Source organism: Periplaneta americana, chromosome 11 (assembly GCF_040183065.1).
Source record: "Periplaneta americana isolate PAMFEO1 chromosome 11, P.americana_PAMFEO1_priV1, whole genome shotgun sequence".
Taxonomy (NCBI): Eukaryota; Metazoa; Arthropoda; class Insecta; order Blattodea; family Blattidae; genus Periplaneta; species Periplaneta americana.
This window is the reverse complement of record NC_091127.1, coordinates 173,720,979-173,741,933: the sequence shown is the minus strand read 5'-3', so window position 1 is coordinate 173,741,933 and position 20,955 is coordinate 173,720,979. Positions and strand designations below refer to the sequence as shown.

The window sequence follows — 20,955 nt, the reverse complement described above, 5'->3', positions numbered from 1 at the left end:
TCGATAACATAGTTAAATAAATAAATTAAAATATAGCTCTGTCCTCACTCTCTTCATGGTGTCCGCTAAAGAGGGCCTGTATTCGATTTTTGTCAGTACAGCTTATGATAAATAGCTAAGGCGATTATGAAACATTTTCTTTCGGTAGTTTAAGTTACGCGTGATACTGCTTCGTTATCTACAAATAATCATCTTAGCGACACTGAATATTTTTTAGTTCACAAACGTCATTATTAGAGGCCTGCGTTCGGACTTCAAAAATAGGTAGGGGAGAGTCGGGTAGTATCGGACATCGGGTAATATCGGACAGTGAGTTTCTTTCATCTACCACACGATGATAGTACCTGATTGACATGGTTACGTTTCTGTGATGTTGCATAGAGAAACGTAACCATGTCATTCAGGTACTACCATATGGTGGTAGATGAAAGAAACGCACTGTCCGATACTACCCGATGTCCGATACTACCCGACTCTCCCCTATGTGTGGAATATAGCTCGGCAGCAGGCTTGTCTATAAGTCGTTAGCATACCGCTTCGGACATCCTGTCTCCGACGAGACAATTTCGTTTCGGACTATCCGATACCGGACAAGACTGTTTCGGTCTGTGTAGGACAGAATTTCACCATAACGACGTACGTAATTGGGTTTTCCACGTACTGTTACTGTCAGATATGCAACAGTATACCAACCGATAATTTGAAGAAAAAAAGTGAATATTAACACAAATATATTGTTGGCTGCATTATTTAACTCAGAAAAAAAATCAAGAATGCGGTATCTGCACTCTATTGCCATTTATAAGCATAATATTTATTTCATTGATTCTGGTTCACGTTAACACTTTCTTTAAAAAACTTAAAATTATTTAACGACACGTTAAAAGTGTCAAAATTTTTAAAAAAGGTTATGTACCTTAGACAGACGGCCCGTTTCGACGCCGGTTGTGCGTCATCTTCAGTGTCTTACGAATTCACTGAAGATGACGCAGAACCGGCGTCGAAACGGACCGTCTGTCTAAGGTACATAACCTTTTTTTAAAATTTTGACACTTTTAATGTGTCGTTAAACAATTTTAAGTTTTTTTTTTTAATTTATGTGTTTAGTTTGCTTTGCAATATTAAGGCTATGGATTGATGAAAATAGCGAAAAAATAAAACATAAAAAATGGAAATTTTATTTTTAATTCTAAAAAATAAAATAATGTTTCACTTTTCTAAATCTGTACTTGTTTTGGCCCTATGACAATTTAAAGTCCCTCAGAACGAATTTAAAGGGACCAGCGCATGCGTGGAGCTGCAGCCCTTTAAACTGACTCTCAGCTGTCATTCTGACAGACTTTGTTCTTCTTTCTAACTAATTTTACTTTTCATTCAGTTCGTATTTCGCGCTGTAGGAGAAAAATGTGTGTGGTAGACCTGTATAGGAAGGAAGGATATCGACAGTATATACTTGTATAATATATATATATATATATATATATATATATATATATATATTACATGGTGTACTTTGATACTCGTTTTCTCGATTTACCAATTTTCAACATTTTGTAACATTCAAAATGCTCTAATGAACGCAGTTTTTCTCCGATATCAGTGAAATTTTGCACACGAGTCCACAAAAGGATGTGAAGTAAACAGACAAATGTGTTTTCTTCTGCTATTGAAAGTATTCAAATGACCATGTGTTGGGAATGTCATAAGGTTTATAAAAAATTAAAAAATTAACAACTAAAAGGGTAAATACTTTTTTTTCTCAAAAAGCAATTGGAAAAATAAGAAAAACATGTGCCATACTTTACATACATCTACCAGGAATAAATTAAATAAAAATTTAAAGAAATATTATACAAACTTTGAAAATTGGGACAATTATAATTCAGTATTTAAAAAAAACAACAACAATTAATTATAAGTAAACTAATTGGAATATCTAAGTGAAAATTTGTATACTGCATGTCCACATTGTAAAACATATATGGTAAAAGTTTCAGATTAATTGGTGTAAAAATATAGAAGTTAGAAATTTCACTGAAGGTTTGTTATTAAAAATCGGTTAGTTTTTTATTATTATTTGTGATATTTTTTGTAATTGTATGCATGTTACAATACTTCTTGCATAACATATTTAATATATAACCAAATTCACTTCAATGGTGAATATCTCAAAAACATGTTTTTGTCGGTTGGTCTCTTATTGCATAACTCCGTCCAATTATGACATGATGGCAAGCGAAAACGAAATCGTTGCAAAGATATATTATTTTATGTGCTTAGAAGAAAAAAAATCACATAAATAGAAGTTATTCAATTCATTCTCTAAACCAAAACATTAATGTACAGGTACTTGGTTTTATAAAGACATTATTATTATTATTATTATTATTATTATTATTATTATTATTATTATTAATTTTTTTGCAATTTATTCCCACAGTTTACCTGCTAGGCTCTTCTTTTCAATATAATTGAACCGATTTTTGCAAAAAGGACATAAGCTATATTTTTGTCAAAATCGGTCTTTTCGTGCAAACTGTAACTTAATAGATGGCCATTGGGTGAGTAAGTTATAACATATATCAATCACATTTGTAGCTATGTTGATGTAACAAGAATACCAAGTTCCAATTTTAAGTTTCCTGCCTGCTATTATGTTTTTCTTGAATATCTGAAAACATTAAATTTGTAACATATGTCCTTTTTGCAAAAGTCGATTCAATTAAAAAGTGGGGGCTTACATGCACACAAGTCTATCTGCGTCTGCATCCATTTTAAATTCAATTGGAAAATACTCGTAAATACAATGAAAGAATCAAATTATACCATTGAATATAACCCACACTAGACAAAGAGCGAATCTAGTGAGTGCGTGAAATGTCCGATCGTGTTCTCCAGAGGACGAAATTTCAGGTGACATCACTGTTTTATTGGAGACCGTCCGGGCCGGTCCGTGCTTTACAGCAGCCGCGGCGAAAATGCGACTCACGAGCACATTGTGGCTCGCAGTGCTTTTCTCTCGCTTCCTACCTACAACCCCCACCCTCTTACTCACTGGAGTCAAACTCCGTTCTATTTGTATTTGTCTCGGACCTGCGAGTGGCGTATCGTCGCAATATCTCTCTCGAAACCATGTACCTCTATAAAAAACGAAAGTTTCAAGTAGGATGGGAGGATGCATTCTTTTGCTTACAATATGATGAAAATATTAAATGTATGATTTGTTCACAAATATTACTAGGAAAACGGTTGTATAACATAAAACGGCATTATAAGTTACTACATGTTACTGATGAAACATTAAAAGGTTAAGTGTTATTATTATTATTATTATTATTATTATTATTATTATCTCTGTACGTCGATTCTTTTACAGCAGATGTACGAATAATGCGGTTAGATTTTCAATTTAAACTCACAGATTTACAATGTGACGTTAAATGAAAGCTAGATGTAAGGACTTGACAGTTATTGAACTTTTCAAATCTTTGCCAAAAGCTAAGCTTCGTTCTTTCGCTTGCTCTGTTGAAGCCATGTTCGCTGTAACTTACGTTTGTGAAAAAATATTTTCAACACTGAAAATAGTAAAAATCAAATTTAGATCACGACTGACAGACAAATATCTTCGTGATCTCATTAAATATCAGTCCTATCAAAATTTTTCAAGGAATAAAACTTATCGGAAATGATTTTTAAAGAAACTTTTGTTATATAATATTTTTCACAAAAATCAATAATAAGCGAGATATTTCGATTGATTTAATTCAGGCCCCCTTATAACCCCCCTTTTAAATAATGTATTTTGAATGCCATATAGCCTAAAATCTAAGTTACAACGAACTTAATTTATATTCCAATTTTCATCGAAATCCTTTGAGCCATTATCGCGTGAAAAGGTAACAAACATACAGACAGACAGACAGACAGACATACAAACAAAAGTTTCAAAAAAGCGATTTTCGGTTTCAGGGTGGTTAATTATATAATGTTAGGACCAATTATTTTTGGAAAATAAAAAATTACCAGCAAAATTTCGGCTACAGATTTATTATTAGTATAGTTTTCAAATTATCTTTACATTTCTTTTCTTTTCAATTATGCAACTTATAAGAAACATTATTATAAAAAGTCATTACTTTCCAATATTTTGGTTCCTTATTGTCTACTATAGAAGCGAGTGTGATGTCTGACTTTTTATATAGAAGGGTTTTCCTTTTGTGAAGAAGTATATATTTTCTTTATTAAAACTTTACAAGAGAATATAAATACATAGTAAACCTTGCACGACCAAACTCGCTCGGTGCTCATTAATATGTAGGGAAACTCTTGGTATATAAATCGTTACGTGTATTAATGGATCTAAAACATTCAATTTTTGCTATGCCTACAACACAAACAAAACATAGGCCCTAATACGAATATTATAAAAAAAAGGGGGGGGGGGAACGGTCTACCTACATGAACGATACTCAGCGTAACAGCAGCTAAGATTTCTGAAACTGATCCGCATGGCGAGAATGTACACGATGTTAAGACAACAATAGCGATGCCGTTGCTATGTTACAGACAGACTAAACTTAATGTTAGTTGTGCACAGAATGTGGCGATTAAGAAATTTCACAAATAGCATCCGCTCCGTTGACTGGGGCGAAAGGGGCCGTTCGCTACTGAACCGTCCAGTGGCGGATGTAGCACGGATGATCGGGATCGGAGGAATAGCCGGAGCGACGGCTTATTGGCTGTACAATCAATACTCAAACCAGCTGCAGCCTCAACCCGAACCCGTGCCCGATCCCGATCCCGATCCCGGTCCCAAAATGTCTCTCGCCACCAAGAACATCATCATGAAGCATAGGCGAAGACATCACCATCATCATTACGATCTGCCGGCATCGGAAGCTTCCTCTGAACGGGAACTGAGAGTCGTGGAATACGACGAGTACCCGCCTCGAGAACCCCAGCATGATACTGATACTGCCGCAGAGACCTGCAGTTTGCCGGCTCAGTATTATCTCCATGACTTCTATGTGAGTGTCTTGGGAGATGAATATTCCGCAGCTAGGCTGCACCGTTCATCTGGTGTGCTTGAGCAGGAGAAGCCATCTGATCTCCCCTCTACAAGTCAGCCTGCTCCCGAACAGGAAGCTTTACCAAAGCCGGAAGAAACGCAAGATCGAGCTTCCGAAGAAAAACGCTTGTCCCGAAGACAAAGGTATGTGTTTATGTATCTAACCTAGATAATAACGCAGTGCTGCTTCTACAGATTTTATTTTTACTTCAATTTTTATTGTACCTGAGTTTTGGAATGTACTTCACTCCCAACCCTTCTACTGGTAAACTTCCAACCGTTCACGACACAGAGCCGAGGGCGCGTAAGCAGTACCGAGTTACTGAGTATAGTAGGTTTCAGGGCTCGGGCGTAGAAATTGGTTATCACGATTTCATTCTAAAACTTGTTTTGAAATTAAGACTAGTATTGTCTGATTCAAAATCAACAAAAATATTTGCGGATTATCCATAAATAAGACAATTTATAAAGAAAAAGAGTTGCACTATTTCTTATTGCGTTGGGATGGCGTCGTAGAAGTACACTGTTGGCATTACACAGACAATCATGGATGTTAGAGTATATTGTAGATTATAGATGTGAAATTATCACTGCATTAAGACGTTGATTCATTCACATAACACACGCTTAATGAACTAAATGTAATTATGAAGAATGGAGAAGAAAGTCGTCCACTATCATCTTTCACTGGATGGTTCTGGACACGTACACCAAGGCGGGCAACATTTGCAAACGAAATGATACTAAACTTGAGGAATGTTACTACAGGGGTGTAGTATTGTGTGACAGGTTTGATTAGGTGTGTATTATGTGATAGATTAGGTTAGGTTTGATTAGGTGTGTTGTTACTGGATAATCCGCAATTTTTTTAGTTGATTTCTTATCAGACAGTACTAGTCTTAATTTCAAAACAAGTTTCAGTGTAAAATCGTGATAACCAATTTCTACGCCGGACCCCGTTTCAGAAATATGTTCGCGTTTTCCAGTGACGAAAGAGCTTTCAATATTGAATCATATTTTCGTACGGGTACTGTCGTCCGTTTCCCTATGTCGCATCCCGGTTTCCCCCACCTGCTTCTGTTCGCCCCTCTATTAAGTCTAGTAGCTGGGCTATCTTAGCTCTTTTCTGAAAACATTAATTTCTGTTAGTAATTGGACGTCTACGTAATATTATTCAAGTGTTTAAAGTAACTTAAATAAAAGGGCCTCCTTAAGTAATTAACTATCACGTGATTTCCCCCCCCCTTTCTACAACCCTGCGACAAAACCACTTGAACGGACAGTAGATAGCATTTCTGAGTGATTTTATCTTTTCGGATCAGGCAGAAGTGAAGATTGAATTTACAGTACGTAAGGTACTCTTTTATAGAGTAGGTATAGAATTATTTCAACATGAGTTACTCGTACGAAGGACGAAACTGGTAATTGGAATTAGGTACAATAGTCTATAGTGCGATAATATGCACAAAAGAACTGAGGCCTTTATCAAAATGAACGGCCACCATTTTCTAAAATGTGTTTAAATATCCATATTATGATTATTTTTCAATTTAACTTCATTCTCTATATTGTACGCTAATGTGCTGTAACAGTACAATATACACTGCATAATTAATACTTCCGAATGGATAGCTCAATTCGTGTGTAAAAACACTAAGTGTTAATACAGTACTGTATTTTGATTAAACAAAAACCTAATGAAAATGATCAAACTCAAAATTGCGATATTTCCTAGTTTACATACTGTAAATGGATGAACTACTTTTCTTCCCTCCTATACCTAGTAAAGTGATTTGTATTTTACGCAGTATCATCGAACTCCAGTCGTGGAAGGGGTAGCAAACGGTGTTTCCTGTTTCAATCGTTAATAGAAAGGTATAGCCAGGTTAATATTAAAAATGTTAGTAAAAATAAAATGATGTGTCTGTATATTGTAGTAGCTTCTGTACTCTTGCTACTTAGACCAGCGGCTTCCAGATTATTGGATGTCAGGACTCTTAACCCTAGCTGGACCAAGCTTTTTTTAGTTACGCGGTGGACCAAGAGGGGTTAAAAAGTATCCACTAGGAATAATAGGCACAAATGTGAATATAATGCACATAGATCAATTTTATAATTCTATTTGACATCTCTTTAATACAAATTAATTAATGTTGTGTTTATTTATTGATAAATTGAAATTATTTTTGCTGAAATGAAAAAAAAAATGAAACAAAATATTCTAGCCATCACCTCTCAGCATATTAATAGTAAATCCATGGCACTACAGCCCATGAAGGGTCAAGACCGACCAGCCGGCTGCTGGCCTCACGTCCACATGCCGAAGCAGAGGTGGACGATCATCCAACCAGAATGGAGGTATCGTGTGGTTAGCACGATGATTCCCCCAGCCGTTATAGCTGGTTCGCGAAACCTGATTTTCGCTGCCTATCGTAGCTCCCCAAGTGCATCACGATGCTGGGTGGGCACCAGTTCCATACACTGGCCAAAATTTCGTGAGAAAATAAAACAAAAACAAAAAGATAAAAATACTAAAATTTTTGGTATGTTATGGTGTGTACCTGTTCAATTTTTTATTTTATTTTATTTTATTGGGTTATTTTACGACGCTGTATCAACATCTAGGTTATTTAGCGTCTGAATGATATGAAGGTGATAATGCCGGCGAAATGAGTCCAGGGTCCAGCACCGAAAGTTACCCAGCATTTGCTCGTATTGGGTTGAGGGAAAACCCCGGAAAAAACCTCAACCAGGTAACTTGCCCCGACCGGGATTCGAACCCGGGCCACCTGGTTTCGCAGTCAGACGCGCTGACCGTTACTCCACAGGTGTGGACTACCTGTTCAATGATCACGTAAAGAACTGTAACACATTTTTTTTAACAAAATATTGTATACCTGCTAATTTCACTTAGCATCTTATTACTACTACTGAAATAAAATAAATCTAAGTTTACCTTCTCATTTCACTCACCATCACATTAGTTGTATTGAAATATAAGAAGCAAATAAAAGAAAATAAAACAAAAGATAAAGGGCCATATTCATAGACATGCTTAGTGCGAGCTTCCGGTGGATGATCAGCGAACTAACGTTATTCGTATTCATAAACCAGTGTTAGCTCGTAGTGCGCGCTAACAATATCTATGCATAGAACCCAAAAACTAAACTTTGGTATGTTGTAGTCTGTGCCTTGTTCAATCATCACGTACACAACTATAACACACATTAGTCTTCTTGGTATATCTACCACACACAAATAGCTCACATACTGCACAAACAATGGTGGTTTTTGCCAATTTGTTCTTCTGTTCTTAGTGTGAGCCTCATCACAGCATACATGACATCTTCCTTTTCCAGTCGAATGTTTTGGAGTCTAACTTCTTTTCCTAAGTTTCCTCTCAAGGACAGCTTCCATGGCTGCTAATAAGTTGTTTTGGAGCCCAGTTACGACTTCAGGCCGTTGTTCAACTTGAGGTTTGATGAGGTCTAATCCTAACTGCTGGAGATACAGACGTCGCCCAAGGGGGGGGGGGGTTAGTACGGTTCCATTCACGAAAGTTCATGGTGTGCAAAGCATATGCATTTATGCAGGCAATATCTATCAAAAGTGTAGAATACAGAGAGAAGCCATCGTCCGGTACTTCTTTTTGTACTGTATTTTTCTCACCATTTGATCGATGGTGTCAAATGCTCCTTTTGTTGAATTATAAAATGAATTAATGTCAGATTTCTTCTTAGGTCCTTCATCAGAAACAAGCATCACAATGTTGAGATGATAGCATAATTAGGACCTTTTTTGGTTTTGGTATATATGATACCAAAGTCACAGGTGGTTTTCCAGAGGATGAATCAGTAAAGGTGAAGATGTGGAATATAGTTCTCTTTCTTTTACAGACTTCAGCTTTTTGGAATGTGCTTTCGGTTATTTTGCATAGTCTCAACTAAAGTCAGATTGTAGTCACTGTAGAGATCCTCCGCTAAATCAACAGATGTATAGTAATAGTCTGTTACATTTTGGCCTGTATTTTTGTAAGGAGCAACAAGCCCTATCACAGTCTCTTTAGGTCCTTTGTATTCAGAAGTTGTGCCTTACTGCTTACCGGAGTACACTTCCATTCTGTGAACGTATCTTTCTTTACAGTCTGCAAGCATTCTTATCAGGATCCCATACTTTCCCGGCTTATCTTTAATGAAAACCTGGAAGGGTCAATTTCCTCTAAAAAGGGACAGCATTTCATCAATAGTGGTATTTTTGTAAGCACAATAGAATTTAAGAAAAATTTGTATTTAGGAGATGGAATATTTCACGCAAAGGAGCAAATTTGTTACTTTGTCTTCGAATTTCCCGTGTACCTTCATCATAAAATCTGATTATCCTCAAAAGATCACGGAATCTATTTCGGATCATGCCCGCAACATATGCTGATCTTCCAAGTTCTCCAGACCAGAAATTATGATAGTCCAAGCATTGGCACCTATCAATATCAGAATACCCAGAAACGCAAGAAATTCAGTCATATTTGTTTCCTCAATATAATTCCTTCTTCCCTCTTCATTTGTGTGTTGTGGAATTTTTGAGACTATATCATCATCCATGGATTTCATAAAGGATTCATATAAATTGTCTACTCTACCTGCTGGTCGTAGTCTCGGTTTGCACGAATTTTATTAGCAATGGTTCTTCGAGCAGGGCGAAGTGGAGTGGGTATATACACCTTCCACTTTTTGCCACATATGTAACTACATTGGTATTTCTGTTGTGAATATAATCAATCGAATCGTCAGTCGTATCACTTTCACTTTCGCTTACATTTATCTCTTCTAAATCATACACTGCGTCTTCATTTTCACTTACATTGTCATCTCCACTTTGATAATAATTTTCCTCCTCTCCCTCTTCAGTAACAACACTTAGGTCTTTATCACTCATAGTTTCTGAATATTTATATCATCATACACTACAACTAACACTGCTCACAGATCAAGAGCAAATGAATTACTAAAAACGTTTCCTGCTATCAATAACGGTGAAATGTTCTTATGTAGTATACAAGCAGCAATGTTGTCGATATATAAATTTAAAACGTTATGACAGCACCATAATTAATCGTTGATTCAAAATTTAGCATATTAAAAAATAGTTACATGCTGGACCAAGGGGGGGGGGGTTATTTTGTGTCCACATAGACTTTTCATGAAATAAAGAAGGCAGATCATTTGAAAATATTTTTTTTCTTAGAGATTCATAAAATTTGAAGTTTTTCTGACACAATCATGGAATATGAACGTCAAAATAATATTATTCCAATTTTAATAGCCAAATTAAAAATGTGTGGACACAAAATGACCTCCCCCCCTTGGTCCATGGAGGTTTAAAGGTTCATATTTCATTTTGACGGACTCTCTAAAATGCTTAGTATAATTTTAGGTTCACAAACATGGTGTAGTGAAGTAAGCATCTTAAAGTGAATGTTCTCGATACAAATCTACACGCTTTGACTGATTCGTACCAAATTTTTCAAATTTAAAGTTCATAACAAGGAGAAAAACATAGGCTATATTAAAATTGTGAAAATGAACGTGAAATTAATTAAACAAATAAAAACTGAAAATAAATACGATGAAACATTCATGTATAATATTAAAATGCAATTTTCTGCAGTCAATTGTTCTTTATTATTGTCTATTGTATGCAACATCGACTTTCACGAGGCCATGGAAATTATAAAACGAAATTAAATTACATTGTTGATACACATCATGAAGGCTAAAATCTAGAAGACAATTAATACAATAACTGTATTTACACACAGTCGCTCAAAGTTGCAAACATTAACTTAAAACTGCGTGGTTTTCCACACTCTCAACTATATTTTATACAAAGGAGTGGGGGGAGGGGGAAAGAAAAAAATATTTTACACATATCAAAAAGCACTTCAATGATACTTCTGTCATTTTGCTAATGTAGTATGTGAATATACGTAAACCCACTGAAAATAACACTGTATTAATTATTCATGTCCGAAATAATTCGTGACACTGAAAAATTGTGGGCGAAATAGGAAGAAGCCAGTGTATATTACAAATAATGATTTAATTTATCAACGATAAAAGTGACTACATTGCTTTAAACAAAGGATTTAATGACTTGAATTGTAATACAGATTAACATTTCTTTCCTTTACAGAAAAGAGGACAAGAAACACCCTCGCCTGTAACGATTTTGGTGAGTTCATATTTAATATTTTTTACTTGTTTCCAGTGGCACACCCTAAAATATAACCATGGGAAAGCTATCCATTTTCAGACGAACATTAAAGCTGTACGCAAAGCGTAGATGGACTCACAAGTACAGACAGCGTCGCTGTATGTGATTGGCTGGTTGGGAAAGTTTACGGCTACTAAATATTGTCCAAATAAAATTTACATAACTTCGAACATCATCGAAAGTTTGAGTTTTCCAAAATCTAAAAATGTATCCACATAGAATCAATCCTATTAAAAATAAACTGTTTCAAACATCACACATTTCCCACAATAATGCTTGTAGATACTGATACAGACTCGTCAAGCATTAAAACCTTTCGCCTTCTTTTTTTTTTCTTTCTTTTTTCTGTTTTATTATTATTATTATTATTATTATTATTATTATTATTATTATTATAATCATCATCATTATTTAGGAAGCTAGACCCCTAGTAGTCCCCCAGTCGGTGTGCCGCTGTTTGTTTCTAAACAGTCTTCTTTTATAAAATATCTTTGTTAGTGTTATGCATTTCGGTCTAAAGCAAGGAGATGCACTGTCTACCTTTACTTTTTTAATTTGCTCTAGAATATGTCATTAAGAAAATCCAGGAAAATAGAGAGGGTTTGGAATTGAACAGGTTACATCAGTTGCTTGTTTATGTTAGCAGAAAATCCACAAGAGGTTGGGGAAAACGCGTGAATTTTAATTGAACTAAGTAAGGAGATAGGTTTGGTAAACCCCGAAAATACAAAGTATATGATTATGTCTCGGGACCACAACATAGTACGAAATGGAAATATAAAAATTGGAAATTTATCCTTTGAAAAGGTAGAAAAATTCAAATACCTTGGAGGAACAGTAACAAATTTAAATGACACTCGAGAGCAAATTAAACGCTGAATAAATATAGGAAATGCCTGTTATTATTTGGTTGAGAAGCTTCTATCATCTAGTCTGCTTTCGAAAAATCTGAAAATTATAATTTATAAAACAGTTATATTACCGGTTGTTCTGTATGGTTGTGAAAATTGGACTCTCACTTTGAGAGAGGAACAAAGGTTAAAGGTGTTTGAGACATATTTGGGGCTAATATTCTTAAAGTTGCTTTACAGCTACAATAAAGAACAGGTCCAGGTATGAAAATGCAAATAGGAATTATATACATAATTAACACAATAACATTTTATGCAATGTAGTACTGATACCATTTAATAATGTATTAAATATACACTGAAGATTATTACATTAATATTACACAGTACTGAGAAATGTGAAGAATTCGTATAAAAATAGAAATTGTGAGATATAAAGAAATTGTTTAACTTTACCTTAAATAATGCAGGGTTTGGGTTATGATTTTAATGTTCTCAGGAAGACTACTTAAAATTTTTATTGTCATGCAAATTACTTCTTTTTTATAGCATGATAAATTTGATAATGGTGTATGAACATTTTCTTTCTGCGGGTATTTATACTGTGTATGGCCAAAGTAGTTGGAAAATTTCTTTATTACATAAGAGAAAGTTTACTAAAGAGCAGGATGTGTATTGATTTATTAAGGTCATAATTTACTATTAAAATTGTCTATACGATTTTATAGAAATACACAAACGATTAGGGAAAACACGGAAATTTTACTTGAAGCAAGTAAAGCGATCGGTTTGGAAGTAAATCCCGAAAAGACAAAGTATATGATTATGTCTCGTGAGAAGAATATTGTACGAAATGGAAATATAAAAATTGGAGATTTATCCTTCGAAGAGGTGGAAAAATTCAAATATCTTGTAGCAACAGTAACAAATATAAATGACACTCGGGAGGAAATTAAACACAAAATAAATATGGGAAATGCGGGTTATTATTCGGTTGAGAAGCTCTTATCATCCAGTCTGCTGTCCAAAAATCTGAAAGTTAGAATTTATAAAACAGTTATATTACCGGTTCTTCTATATCGTTGTGAAACTTGGACTCTCACTCTGAGAGAGGAACATAGGTTAAGGGTGTTTGAGAATAAGGTGCTTAGGAAAATATTTGGGGCTAAGCGGGATGAAATTACAGGAGAATGGAGAAAGTTACACAACGCAGAACTGCACGCATTGTATTCTTCACCTGACATAATTAGGAACATTAAATCCAGACGATTGAGATGGGCAGGGCATGTAGCACGTATGGGCGAATCCAGAAATGCATATAGAGTGTTAGTTGGGAGACCGGAGGAAAAAAGACCTTTAGGGAGGCCGAGACGTAGATGGGAGGATAATATTAAGATGGATTTGAGGAAGGTGCGATATGATGATAGAGACTGGATTAGTCTTGCACAGGATAGGGACCGATGGCGGGCTTATGTGAGGGCGGCAATGAACCTTCGGGTTCCTTAAAAGCTATTTCTAAGTAAGTAGTACGATTCTATAGACTTTGTTTCAACTATTATTCTATTTGCCCTCTTTTCAGTAAGAATGTATTTTAACTAGTAGCTCGTGCAGCAAATGCTGCGGACTAAGTTCATTAGAGGTTTAAAAAAAAAAATTTTCAGATTTATTTTCTAGACAGAATAACAGATATTTTGAAACTTATTTGCTTCCATAATAATGAAACATACTCAGCGAAATATGTAACATTGAAAGCAACGTAATCACTAATGAAGTTTAACCTTGTCAAAAATATCTCCGTTTATAAAACTTCCTTAGAATGGGTTTTATACCAAATGATTTTCTTGGACATTTCCATCTTCATTTCTTTGAGTTTTAATGCGCAAACGCAAGTATAATGTCAAGGCGATCAACGGTGGGAGTAAAGTAGTAGCTACTTCAAGTCACTGCGAATTGTTGGCAGGGATGTGACATTTTGGAGTGTATTAGGTACCAGTAGGCCTAAATGCTGGACATCATTTTGGCCACGTTGAAACGCTAGCATAATACTATAACAATGACGTAGTCTATTTATTGACCATAAGCTCGTAATGAGTTCTCGCTGAAGATCAGAGTTGTAAGCTAGGCCTATGTATGTATTTTCCTCCAGCTCTACTTCGAATGATCATAAATGCCAGAACAATTTGCTTACCTATATTCTAAAGCAGTGGTTCCCAGACATTATGAAGGTGCGATACCTTTCGGTTAGATATTTTGTTTGCGACTTCCCTACTATCGTACTGGTACTCCACTCAATTCGAAATATAGAAATCCCTGTAAAATCGAAAATAACGATAATTTTATTCAAAATCAGGTCACACCACCCAACGTCTAATATACCGATAACTGGTTGTAATATATATATATATATATATATATATATATATATATATATTTATTAAAGAAATATGCACGTAATGATGGAATGCTAAAACTGTAATTTTTTTTTCGCGGAGCGTAGGCCACTTTTGGGTCAAAATAATAGAAAAATATTTCGAGCTTCCAAAGGAGTTCTTAAATTTGTTATGGTATTTACAAATTATTATTTATAGAAAATAAGTTTATTGTAGTCTATGAATGCCATCACAACAAAAAGACAAATTGAAAATGATAACAGCTTGTGAATGTAGAGTTCAGATTTGAGAAACTACTTTCTTAAAAGCAGGTGAATTTATCGAATTTTATTATTTTTTATCTTAAACTGCTGTTCTTTTTCTATGTTCAATGTTATGTTTCTAAATGCAACGTAAATTTATCTTAACAGTCTTACTAATAAACCGTGCATAGTTTTTATACGAGACTTATGCAGAGTTGAGACAGAAAACGTTACTAATAAACCGTGAATAAGCTATGGACGTATAAACAGGCTGTAACTATACAATGGGAATTGCTTTGCAGTAGTTGTATACACGAAACCCCTTGTTTAAACGTTGTACTGTATAGAGAGAAAAAAATGGCCGCCTCTCTAACAGCTGTTCGTATCGACTGTCATTTTATGATGATAGATGCCTTGTAACCACAGAAGAACACACCAAAGAGCACAGAATAAGTATAATAATATTGCTGTAGCTTGTACTCTTTGACCAAAATGTAGTGTGGTAATCGATTAGAGCCAGTTGTACTATCGATATTTAACATGCCACACTAGAGCGCTCTACCGGATTCAGTAGAGAACATAAGATATTCTATTACCTTTCGTAACAAAGTAATGACGAAACTATGACGTAGCTGTTTAACAGTTATACACGACGTATGTAGTGATATTAGTAAGGAATTTACACACAACTTATAAACGAGCTACTCATTGTATAAGTATAAGACAGTTAAACGTCTGTATATAGAGTTTTTATTAGTAAGACCGTAAGACGTTCATTTATCTTATTTTGCAAGTCATCTCGCCACCCCTCTCATTGTTCTAGAGTACATCCGTTGAAACAGTACAGTATGCCTTACAATAATAATATTTCTCTCGCATGTTCCTGTTCTACACTCCTAATGAAGACATTTCTGTACTTGGAGGCGTACATGGATTGCTGAAATACTTGGCTAAATAATGACTAAGAGTCAACTCTGTCTTTAAATATCAAAGTTGGGTTCTTTTCAGTCATGGCTTCCACTCTTCATTGCCTTTCTCAGTCACTATTGTTTGTCCTCCACGACTCTTCTCATCTTCAATAGATTCTCGTCTCAAGCCAGTGACAGCCTATAGCCTATGAAGAAGCGAGTTCTCACAAAGCGTGCTGTAGCCATTCACGTGACAGTGTGACCATATACAGAGTGATTTATATAGAACTGACACATTTCTTTCTTTAATTATTCCGTTGGAAATTCATTCAATGACCCAATTTTAGCACAAAATTAAGCAGAATGTTCCGGAGTTTCGATTCCTTGTCACTAGATACGCAGATGTTTATGTTTTATTCCTATTGTTGGCAGCTGTTTTCGACATTTTGTGTCAACGTGAAAATGCAGTACACATTAAATCAACGACTCTTCCTTGTGAAGCAATACTGGATTACGAATTCAATTACAGCTACTCAAAGGGCATACCAGAGAGAATTTGGTGTTCGCAATCCTCCCAAAAGAAACACAATACTGGGACTGGTAAACAAATTGGAAACAACTGGATCTCTGGTGGGTGAAAAGGGCAAGCATCGTTCATCTAGGCTTCCCACGGTTGTTGTTGACGTAAGAGCACGACTGGAGCAGTCACCCAAAAAATCATTAAGACGTTTGTCTTTGAGTTTGCTGAGCAACTGGACGATGTAGAGCTGGGTCAAGGATATTTTCAGCAAGATAGTGCTACATGCCATACATCAAATGAATCCATGGAACTATAGTAATTGCAAGTTTCTTTGACGACCGAATAATTTCCAGGAACCTGTGGCCATCGAGATCTTCGGATTTGACAACGCCGGACTTCTTTCTATGAGGTTACTTAATCTCCCAAAATTCCTTTACATTTTAGGTATAATAAGTTGTCGCTAGCACAATTCGTTTTGAAACAATTAATAAAAGAAATGTGTCAGTTCTATATAAATCACTCTGTATAAGGCACTTCCAGAATTGTGCGGAGTCATGACATCAAAATTATTTCTTAAATCTTCATTTCACCGAAGTATAAACTTGAACTTACAGAACACAGAAATAAATAATAGCATAGTCTTGTGCCTGCAATGATTAACACCAGAGAAAGGGGCTATTTCGTACCTAAATGATGCACTGCCTTTCTTCCAGAATGTTGCATATCAAACATTTTATTATACCGGTAATGAGAGTTGTATTATTTGCTATTGTAATTTAACATTGAGAAGCATATTATGTGCTGTTAGTTCTTTAATTGGTTAATGTTTGCAGTTACATGCGCCAAGACCGGCCCGACCAACAGGCACGGATTCAAGAGCCATGTCCTCTAGAGGGGCATGCGCCAAAAACCACCCGGAACATCAGGCACAGAATTCCAGCGCTGTGAAGTGCCCGACCACCAAGCACGAGACTCCAGCGCCAAGTCCTGCCCGACCAACCGGCACAAGAGGACTCTTTTAATTTATATATATAAACATATACATATATCAATCGAAATTCTCAGTTAATTCAAAATTCTCAGTTAATTCAAAATTCTAGTACCGCCAGAGCAGAGTATGAAAAACCTACTCTGCAAAACTAAATTTCAGTGAAACATTCATTAAACACACATTACACTACACTTAGGGCCCACACCTGTGGAGTAACGGTTAGCGCATCTAGCCACGAAACCAGGTGGAAGAAAGCAACCAGAACAACTCGTGTTGCACCGCGCTACATGAACATAGAGGAGGGCAGTATAAATAGTGCTGGGAAGCAACCAGAACACCTCGTGTCGCACCGCCTACATGAACATAGAGGAGGGCAGTATAAATTGTGCTGGGAAGCAACCAGAACACCTCGTGTTGCACCGCGCTACATGAACATAGAGGAGGGCAGTATAAATAGTGCTGGGAAGCAACCAGAACACCTCGTGTTGCACAGCACTACATGAACATAGAGGAGGACAGTATAAATAGTGCTGGGAAGCAACCAGAACACCTCGTGTTGCACCGCGCTACATGAACATGGAGGAGGGCAGTATAAATAGTGCTGGGAAGCAACCAGAACACCTCGTTTTGTACCGCCTACATGAACATAGAGGAGGGCAGTATAAATTGTGCTGGGAAGCAACCAGAACACCTCGTGTTGTACCGCCTACATGAACATAGAGGAGGGCAGTATAAATTGTGCTGGGAAGCAACCAGAACACCTCGTGTTGTACCGCCTACATGAACATAGAGGAGGGCAGTATAAATAGTGCTGGGAAGCAACCAGAACACCTCGTGTTGTACCGCCTACATGAACATAGAGGAGGGCAGTATAAATTGTGCTGGGAAGCAACCAGAACACCTCGTGTTGTACCGCCTACATGAACATGGAGGAGGGCAGTATAAATTGTGCTGGGAAGCAACCAGAACACCTCGTGTTGTACCGCCTACATGAACATAGAGGAGGGCAGTATAAATTGTGCTGGGAAGCAACCAGAACACCTCGAGTTGCACCGCGCTACTATGAATGGGGCATAGAGGAGATCGGTATTACGTATTGTAATAATTTGTGCTGGCAAGAAAGCAATCAGAAGCATTCGTGTGCACGGCAGTCCCATGAATTTGAGGTAGAGGAGGAAAGTAATAATACTTTATAAGAAACTGTGCTGGGAAAAAAATCAACCAAAGCCATTCGTGTTGAACGTTTCTACTGTGAACGGGTCATAATGTATGGCAATATAAATTGTTCGGAAACAATTGTTCTTAGAAGAAAGCAACCAGAACCATTCGTGTTGAATGTCACTACTACGGACGTAATCTAGTGCAGAACAGTAAAATTGGTGTTGTAATAAATTGTGCTGGGAAGAAGACAATCAGCATCACGTGTTTTATACGACGCTACTATGAACGGAATATGGTGGAGGACAGTAAATTAGTACTGTAATAAAATTGTGCTGGGATGAATTGTACTGTACTGGAATCACTTGTGTTATAGAAGACTACTATGAACTAGAAATGAAGGAGTATAGTAAGAGTGATGCAGTAACGGGAAAGTATCTGAAGAATGGGACTGGTATCACTTGCGTAATGTACGGGATGTAGAATGGCACGATGGCATTGGGAAGTATTTGGGAGGAGGACCATTAGCATGAGATGTGTGATACGATACATGTGAACGGATTGCAGATGAACACATTGGGATTTGAACAGTTATGTTATTATTCTCAGAAGATTGGGAACAGCGTCACAAGTGTGGAGCGACACTAATATGAATTGAATACAGAAGAGCTTCTTGAGAATTGTGCAGCGTTGCAAAAGTTATGAGATGAATGATATCAAGATCAGTTACATGATACCCTAGAAAAAAATTGATACGCCATATGTGGGAATATATAAGAACTTAAAGACATTGGTGCAGTATTGAGAATATGCTGGAAGAAGAGATTAATAGGTTGATGAATTCGACCCTCAAATATGAAGAGATTATCTGAGATGTCCAGTCAAGTTGCCTTCCGAACGGAGAAAGTTTCAAGGTAGGGGAGAATTAATATTCAACATATATTTTATACAGGGTGGAAGTGAAATAACCTTGCAGTTTTCCAAAGCGAATAACTCATGTTGTATGTAACAAAAAACCATAACAACATATTGGTAGAAAGTTACTAGTTTTTTTTTTTTCAAAAAAAGTTTTTTCCCCTCGAATGTCTAGCAATCTCTTATTCGGTAACTATTGAACGTAGGATCCAGGGGCGGCCCGTCCATATGTGCTACAGTGCTACAGCACAATGATAATTTTGGCTCAAATAATGTATTTGTTATACCACCATAGTATTTGATCTGCCATTTGACAATTTCCCGTGGTTATGTTCATGACGCGTTACAAAGTGTTTAGTCTTCGTGCCTTCTTTGGTGCCTCAGGGGGTTCGTTGTGCTACTCAAAGCTCCACATGAAAAATGTAGACAGTTATGCGCATGTGCGAAGCTGAAATCACTGCTCTGATTGGCTATTTTTACGCGGGAAAGTGCTGTAGTCAGCTTCAGCACAACACAGCTTGGAGATTGCAAAAGTAAAGCGTAACGAAAGAATGCTTGTTTGTGGAAGAATTCGGAACTACGTACAATGTATTTGGTAATTCAAGTGTCCGCTGCTGCTGCCATCTACCAGTTAAAGTTGCTGTCAACAGCTATACTATACTGAACAAAAGAGTGTTCCAGATACAATTTGGATTTCTATACGGAAGACCTGACTTCCGAAATATAGATGGCTGTTCAATTGTCACAATACATAGTATCCAACAATTTACAGGATCCATTCTGTGAAGTATCGAAGTTGTTAAATATTTTGGTTACAACACCAATGACCACTGCTGAGCCAGAAATATGTTTTTCTTCCTTGAAACGCATAAAAACGTTTTTAAGGAACACTATGTCCCAGGATCGTCTCACTGCTCTTGCAATACTGTCAATAGAAAAGTGTATGATGTCCAAGATGGAGGGGTTTAACATGAAATGCCAAGTTCTGCAGTACGAAAGAACGTCGTATGGACTTCATATTTCATCACTAGGCGAGACTCAAAATTAAGATAAATACATAAGTGTAGGCCTCTACAGTAGGCCGATATAGAGATTGTAGCACACTCATTATTTTGACCACCAGCCGCTACTGGTAGGATCATGATTTTTGTCCATATTGATAGGGAATCTAATAAACAACAATGTATACACCTGGCGTGTTTCAATAACGTGCACGGTTTTCGTGTAAATTTAATTTTAAAAACCTCTAAATTCAAGCCATTGCACGATGCGAGCAAGTAACAACGACTTGGCAGAGAGCACCTCACCTACCAACACACCAAGTTCATTGACCTCTTACATCTGTGTCACGAGTAGAGTCTGTTAGCGACGATGTTGCCGCACTGTTGAAACTTCAAACTTAATTTTCTTATTAACCGTGCATTTCATCACAAAACGTAATATAAGTTTTCTATTCATTTACGTGTACCTTACCGTCCCTTTCAATCTTCAACGTTATTTCACTTCAACCCTGTATATTGGTACACAGTTGAGTAGTTTACAGAAGATTTGGTTTACCCTGCGATTAAATTATTTCTAGTGGCCGAATTGGAAAAAATTACTGCCGGTATGCACAGACATGTTTTGTGATACAACTAGTTTG

General features: G+C 36.4%; 2 protein-coding genes across 16 annotated transcripts in view; one reads left to right on the top strand and one right to left on the bottom strand.

Moving 5' to 3' along the window:
- Window positions 1–20,955, bottom strand: part of Dh31 (diuretic hormone class 2) — a 718,880-nt gene that overhangs the window by 14,248 nt on the left and 683,677 nt on the right. The gene's annotated exons all lie outside the window — the stretch shown is intronic.
- The window catches only part of LOC138709611 (uncharacterized), a 444,175-nt gene that overhangs the window by 273,417 nt on the left and 149,803 nt on the right, over window positions 1–20,955 (top strand). For 4 of the 14 annotated variants that reach the window (XR_011334971.1, XR_011334970.1, XR_011334977.1 and 1 more), the window contains one exon: window positions 11,258–11,296. The exons of 3 other annotated variants lie outside the window; for them this stretch is intronic. Coding sequence is in view for 1 of the 11 variants with exons in the window: in XM_069840506.1 (XP_069696607.1) it covers window positions 4,581–5,212; window positions 11,258–11,288 (663 nt within the window). In the remaining 10 variants the exon portion in view is untranslated. Of the gene's footprint in view, window positions 1–3,380; window positions 5,213–11,257; window positions 11,297–17,082; window positions 19,313–20,955 lie in introns of those variants that run through there. 7 more of the 14 variants (XR_011334966.1, XR_011334967.1, XM_069840506.1 and 4 more) reach the window with 3 other exon arrangements.